This window comes from Manacus candei, unplaced genomic scaffold, assembly GCF_025592945.1.
Source record: "Manacus candei isolate 608988 ecotype Guabito, Panama unplaced genomic scaffold, ASM2559294v1 h1tg000219l, whole genome shotgun sequence".
Lineage (NCBI taxonomy): Eukaryota > Metazoa > Chordata > Aves > Passeriformes > Pipridae > Manacus > Manacus candei.
This window is the reverse complement of record NW_026138267.1, coordinates 187,273-193,052: the sequence shown is the minus strand read 5'-3', so window position 1 is coordinate 193,052 and position 5,780 is coordinate 187,273. Positions and strand designations below refer to the sequence as shown.

Sequence of the window (5,780 nt, the reverse complement as noted above, 5' to 3'; positions counted from 1 at the left end):
ATGAGCCCAGCAGGGGCCCAGCTGCTCCCAGGATGATCCCAGTTGCCCCCAGCGTGGTTCCAGTTGCTCCCATTCACCCCTCCTATGGTTCCACTCACTCCCAAACATTCCCAGTATATCCCAGTTGCCCCCAACATGCTCCCAGGTGCTCCCAGTATGATCCCAGTTGCCCCAGTTCTGGTCCCACTGGCTCCAGTCCAGGTCTGGGTGTATCCCGGTGTCCCCCCTGTCCCCCCACCCCGCTCTCACCCCCTTTTCTCTCCCCACAGAGCTCCTGAGCCGCCGGCGGCCGCAGCCCCTCCCCGTGGCCTCGGGCCCAGCCGGGACCCCCCAGTCCAGCCCCACCTGCACTTTGGGGGGTCGTGTGTCCCCCCCGGCCCTGCTTTTGTTCACACCCCGGCCGGCTGCTCCCAGTGCTCCCAGTAAAGCTTCCCAGTTCTCTGCAGTCCCGGTTTTTGGGGGGGCAGTGAGGGGGCTCTGAAAATCCCAGGAATGGGGGGTTTGGGCACTCACAGACCCACAAAATCCTTTGAACAGGGCTTTTGGGGACATTCAGTCCCAAAAATCTTGGGAACATGGGGGCTTTCCTAGAACCCAGAAGTTACAGGAACATCGTGGTTGGGGCACTCCCTGACCCCAAAATATTGGAAAAGAGGGGCTTGGACACTCCTAGACCATAAAACTCATGGGAATAGGGGGTTGGGGCACTCCCAGACCCTAAAAATCCCCGAGAAAGTTGGCTTGGGCACATCCAGAGCCCAAAATATTGGAAAAGAGGGGACTGGACACTCCCAGACCCTAAAAGTCCCAGGCAGAGTGGGATTTGGAAAACGTCACACCCCCAGAATCCCAGGAACTGGAAATTATTGGGCACTCGGGGCCACCCAGAACCTCATCCCCACGTATCCAGGACAACCCAAACGCCAACCCCAGGAATCCGGGAACTCCCAGAACCCACCTTGGACCCCCCAAGGCCCGGGCAGGGTCAGCAGCAGCAGCCAATGGGAGCGAGCGCTGTTGGTGCGTCATCAGCTGCCGGGCAGACCCGTCCGGAACGGAGCCCTCCCCGAGTTCAGCCAGTCAGAGAAAGCCCTCAGGTGATTTTGGGGGCCCGTGGGAGCTGCGGGAGTCCCAGATGGGCGTTTTTGGGCGGCCCTGAGCTGCGGGAGCCCTGGCTGGGCATTTTTGGTGGGCCCTGAGCTCCCCCCTCCCCCGCAGCCCACGGACCCCCCGCACCCCCCAGGCCCGGGGCTGCCGCGGGGGCCCCCAACGGCCCTCAGCCAATCCCAAAGCGCCCACGCCGCCCGCGCCCAATCCCAGCGCGCCGCGCTGATGACTCATCAGTCGCCGGGAAGACGCCTCGAAAAAAGGGCCCCAACTGCGCCCTCAGCCAAGCCCAGCGCGCCCCAAACCCCCCAAAACGGCGCCGCCCGGCTGGTTTGGGGCTGTCAGCAGCTGTCCGGCGCTGGGCATGGAGCGTGTGCGGGGAGCTGGGGCCGTGCTGGCGGTGCTGGTGGTGCTGGGAGCCCCCCCGGCTGCGGGCGAGGAGCTGTCGGGTGAGGGGGGGGGGGCGGGCAGGGGGGTCGGGTGGGAAAGGGGGGGAAAGAGGGAGAAAAGAGGGGGTGGGAGCCCCAAAAGTGAGTGGGAGGGGGGTGGGAAGGCCCGGAGTGAGTGGGAGGGGGGTGGGAGCCCCAAAGTGAGGTTGGGGGGGTGTGGGGATTGAGGGGCCGGTGGGAAAGGGGTGGGAGAGGGGGACAAGGGGGTGTGGGAGAGCAGGCAGAGGGGTGCCCTGGGGGTCCCTGGGTGTCCCTTGAGCCCCGGAGCGGTTCCTTGGGGCTCTGGGGTGGTCGGATCGGCATTGGGGGGGTCCCCAACCCAGCTGTCCATCCCCGGGGGGCTGATGGGGGGGTTCCCCCCCAGCCAAGAGCCGGTGCTGGGGCGTCCGTGGGGCAGAGGGGGGTGGGAAAGGGGGGTCCGGGGTGGCTCCCTGAGCTCCCACCCTGCTGTGGGGGGCTGGGGGATGATGGGGGGGGACGGGGTACCCCCTGACCCATGTCCTGCACACACAGGGGTGTTCCAGTTGTTGTCTCCGAGCGAGTGTCACTTCATCAACGGCACCGAGCGGGTGAGGCTCGTGGACAGGTACATCTGCAACCGGGAGCAGCTCCTGCACTTCGACAGTGATGTGGGGGTCTATGTGGGGGACACCCCGTTTGGGGAGATCCAAGCCAGGTACTTCAACAGCAACCCAGAAATCATTGAGCGTAAACGGGCTGAGGTGGACACGTTCTGCCGGCACAACTACGAGGTGTACACTCCACCTGCTATGGAGAGGAGAGGTGAGCGTGGGGCACAGCGGGTCCCCTGGGCCCTCCCCCGGGAATGACTCTTGAGCCCCTCAAACCCTCACTGGGAATCACCCCAGACCCCACAGCCCTCCCTGTGCCCATCCCCTTGCCTTTTCCCCACTCCCAGTTCCTCCCAGTCCGTCCCAGTGTCTCCCAGTCCTTCCAATGCTCCCTAGTCACTCCCAGTCCATTCCAGTTATTCAGAGTCCATCCCAGTCCATCCCAGTCTCTCCCAGTGCCCCCCCCGCGTCTCCACCCCGCTGGGGCCACCGAGCTCCCGCCCCTCAGCCAATCCCAGCGCGTCCCTCTGATGACGCTCCAGTTGCCAGGCAGACCCAAACCAAAGACTTCCCTCACCACGACTCAGCCTCCCAGTCCCCATCGCTTCCTTCCCAGTCCACACCAGTCACTCCCAGTCCACACCAGTCACTCCCAGTCCCTCTCACCCAACTCCCAGACCCTCTCAGTCCATTCCCAGTCGTTCTCACTTCACTCCCACATCTCCCAACTCTCTCCTCAGTGCCCCCCCAGCCCAGCCCCTTCTCCCCCACTCTATTCCCAGTCCCTCCCACTGCCATCCCAGTCCCTCCCACTGCCATCCCAGTCCCTCCCAGTGCCCTCCAAGGCCTCTGCCTTCCCTCCCAGTACCCCCCAGCTGAGCCCAGTGTCTCCCCCGTCCCTGCCAGTGCCCCCCAGCGTGTCCATCTCGCTGGTGCCGTCGAGCTCCCAGCCCAGCCCCGGCCGCCTGCTCTGCTCCGTGATGGATTTCTACCCTGCGCCGGTGCAGGTGAGGTGGTTCCAGGATGGGCAGGAGCTGCTGGAGCACGTGGTGGCCACCGACGTGGTCCCCAACGGGGACTGGAGCTACCAGGTGCTGGTGCTGCTGGAAATCCCCCCCCGGCACGGGGTCACCTACAGCTGCCAGGTGGAGCACGTCAGCCTGGAGCACCCCCTCAGCCGGCACTGGGGTACGGCCCGGCCCCCCCAGCACCGGGGGGGCAACTGGGGGTGACTGGGAGGGAGTTTGGTGGGTGCTGGGGGTGATGGGAGGGGCGTTGGAGGGTCCTAAAGGGTCTGAGAGGGGCTGGGTGGGATCCCTGCAGGGGCTGGGAAGGGACTGGCAGGAGGTCGGAGGGACCCCCGGGTGGGCTGGGGGAGAGCGGGCCGGGCTCTGTGGGGTGCCGGGGGGTGCGTGGGAGGAGGTTTTGGGGGTGCTGACCCCCCGACTCCCCCCAGAGATGCCACCGGACACCGTCCGCAGCAAGATCCTGGTGGGGGTCGGGGGTTTCGTCTTGGGCTTGGTCTTCCTGGCGCTGGGGCTCGGCTTCTACCTGCGGGAGAAGGTAAAGGGGGGTCCCTAAATAGGGGTCGTGTCCCCCCCCTTGCTCTCCCACAGCCTCTGGACCCCCCTGCCCCCCCGGCCCCCTCTCACCCCCTTTTCTCTCCCCACAGAGCTCCTGAGCCGCCGGCGGCCGCAGCCCCTCCCCGTGGCCTTGGGCCCAGCCGGGACCTCCCAATTTTGCCCCGCCCGCACTTTTGGGGGTCGTGTGTCCCCCCCAGCCCTCTCAGAGAGAATTAAATAAAGGAGCGTTTGCACTGCCTCTTTCTGCAGACCCCGATTCTCCTTTCTTCAGCAGACTCACCTGATCAGGGTAAGATTTCTTTTTCCCCACACGCATGACTTTGTTCCGTAGCGCCGGGGTCACGCGACCTGTAAACGGCTGCTTCTCCCACGTCCTTCTGTTCGCCTTACGTCCCTCAGAACTCGACGAAGAGGAAGTCCCGTCCTGTTTCGGGCACCAGTTATTGATGGGGAGGCACGAACATAAGCTCACAGACCCTTAGGATCGGCAATATGTCAATTTATTATTTAAATCAGTTAACTTTTATACAGTTTATTTGTTTAGGGCACATGCTCACAATAAGGTGATTGGATAGATCAGTCTGTGCACGTGTCTCATGTCCCCAGTTCATTGGACCTGATGTTCTGTCCACGCAATCTGAAATCATCCTTGGCATAGAAACCTCTTTCTAATTAATCTGCTTTTAGGGTTTTACTAAATTTGCAGGTGTTTCATTATCTTCAGTTTCTCAAGGTTTTCTTTCTATAAACATATCATGTTCTCAAACCTTATAATTAGACACACAGCTAACAAGTATAAGCATCACATATTTTCACACAGTCTATAAGTAGAAACAATACACACTTGACACTTCCATGGCAAGCAAGGCCTACAGAGTGCAGGAAAAACTGTTCACAGAAATCTCTGTGTCCGGTGACACTAAACTCCTGCTCCCAGAGGAGCCTGGGGGCAGCTGGATCCAATCTCAGCCTTGCATTGTGCCAATGGTTTGAATTTAAGGAATTATAGAGATGGGATTGAACCAGTTTTGTCCCATAGGTTTTAATGATGGAAAAGCAGTTATATTTATATCAATTAACTACTTATTCTTAAAAATGATCAGACAAAAGGACTAAACCAGAATTATTTACTACACAACATACACACTAAAACTACCAGTAGTACAGGATAAGATATGACAGGGCACTACACTAAAGCAATTGTTGAAGCAATTCTACTAAAGGTGGCAACAAAGCAAGAATTCTTAATTAGAGATGGATGGAACTCCCCCAGACCAGCGCTCGTGGGGAGATCTCTGCTCTCAACCTCCAGCAGTGACCTTGGGGGGTCCCCAGCCAAGGCAGGAATCTCCACACACCCCCCAAGAAGGGTTCTGTTGGAAGAACCTGCCCCTGGGAAAGGGGACTGGCCCTTTCTGGTAGAAACCCATGGACTGACAGGCCTTGGACTCCAGGGCTTCCCTCACCATCAGGGGCTTCATTTGGGGTGAAACCAGTCTGGGGTCCAACATCTCCTGCCTTGGCCTGGCCCCCTCTCAGCTCAGCACTGACCCCTTTGCAAATGGGGCATTGTCTCGGTGCCATTGCAGGGGGATGTCCTGCCCCAGTGTCCCAGTGTTCCTTTAATTCCCAGAGGCCCTGCAGTGTCCCAGTGGCCCCTTGATTCCATGACCTTCGGAAACACCTCAGGGTTCCTTTGGTTCCATGAGGCCCCCATGTCCCAAAGGCCCCTGGATTCCAGGAATTCCACAGTGTCACAAGGTTCCTTTTTTTCCATAGGGCCCTGCAGTGTCCCAATTGTGCCTTGATTCCAGGAGTATCCAAATTCTCCCGGGGTTCCTTTGGTCTCAGGAGGTCCCGCTCGAAGGCTTCACACAAAATCAGCATTTTTCTACAATCTTCAGCTGGGATTAAATGCATATTCAAGTGATTACAACATCTATCGATGAATATTAATAACAGGCGGAGTAGAGGTGGAGCTCAGGCGGGGCTTGGGGCGGTGTTTCTCTTGGCCCTCAATCCTGAGGGTACTTCCACTCTTCCTCCATGGCTCTGGGGGCTTCAACTCA

The 5,780-nt window shown here is 59.9% G+C and overlaps 1 protein-coding gene across 1 annotated transcript; it reads left to right on the top strand.

Annotated features, from left to right (window-relative positions):
* The first annotated feature begins 923 nt into the window (after positions 1–923).
* Positions 924–3,876, top strand: LOC127464402 (class II histocompatibility antigen, B-L beta chain-like). The gene is made up of 5 exons (XM_051774698.1): positions 924–1,556; positions 2,070–2,339; positions 3,035–3,316; positions 3,585–3,691; positions 3,801–3,876. The coding sequence occupies exons 1-5, from the start codon at positions 1,472–1,474 to the stop codon at positions 3,807–3,809; spliced, it is 753 nt and encodes a 250-aa protein (XP_051630658.1). The 5' UTR covers positions 924–1,471; the 3' UTR covers positions 3,810–3,876.
* The last annotated feature ends 1,904 nt before the right edge of the window (positions 3,877–5,780 follow it).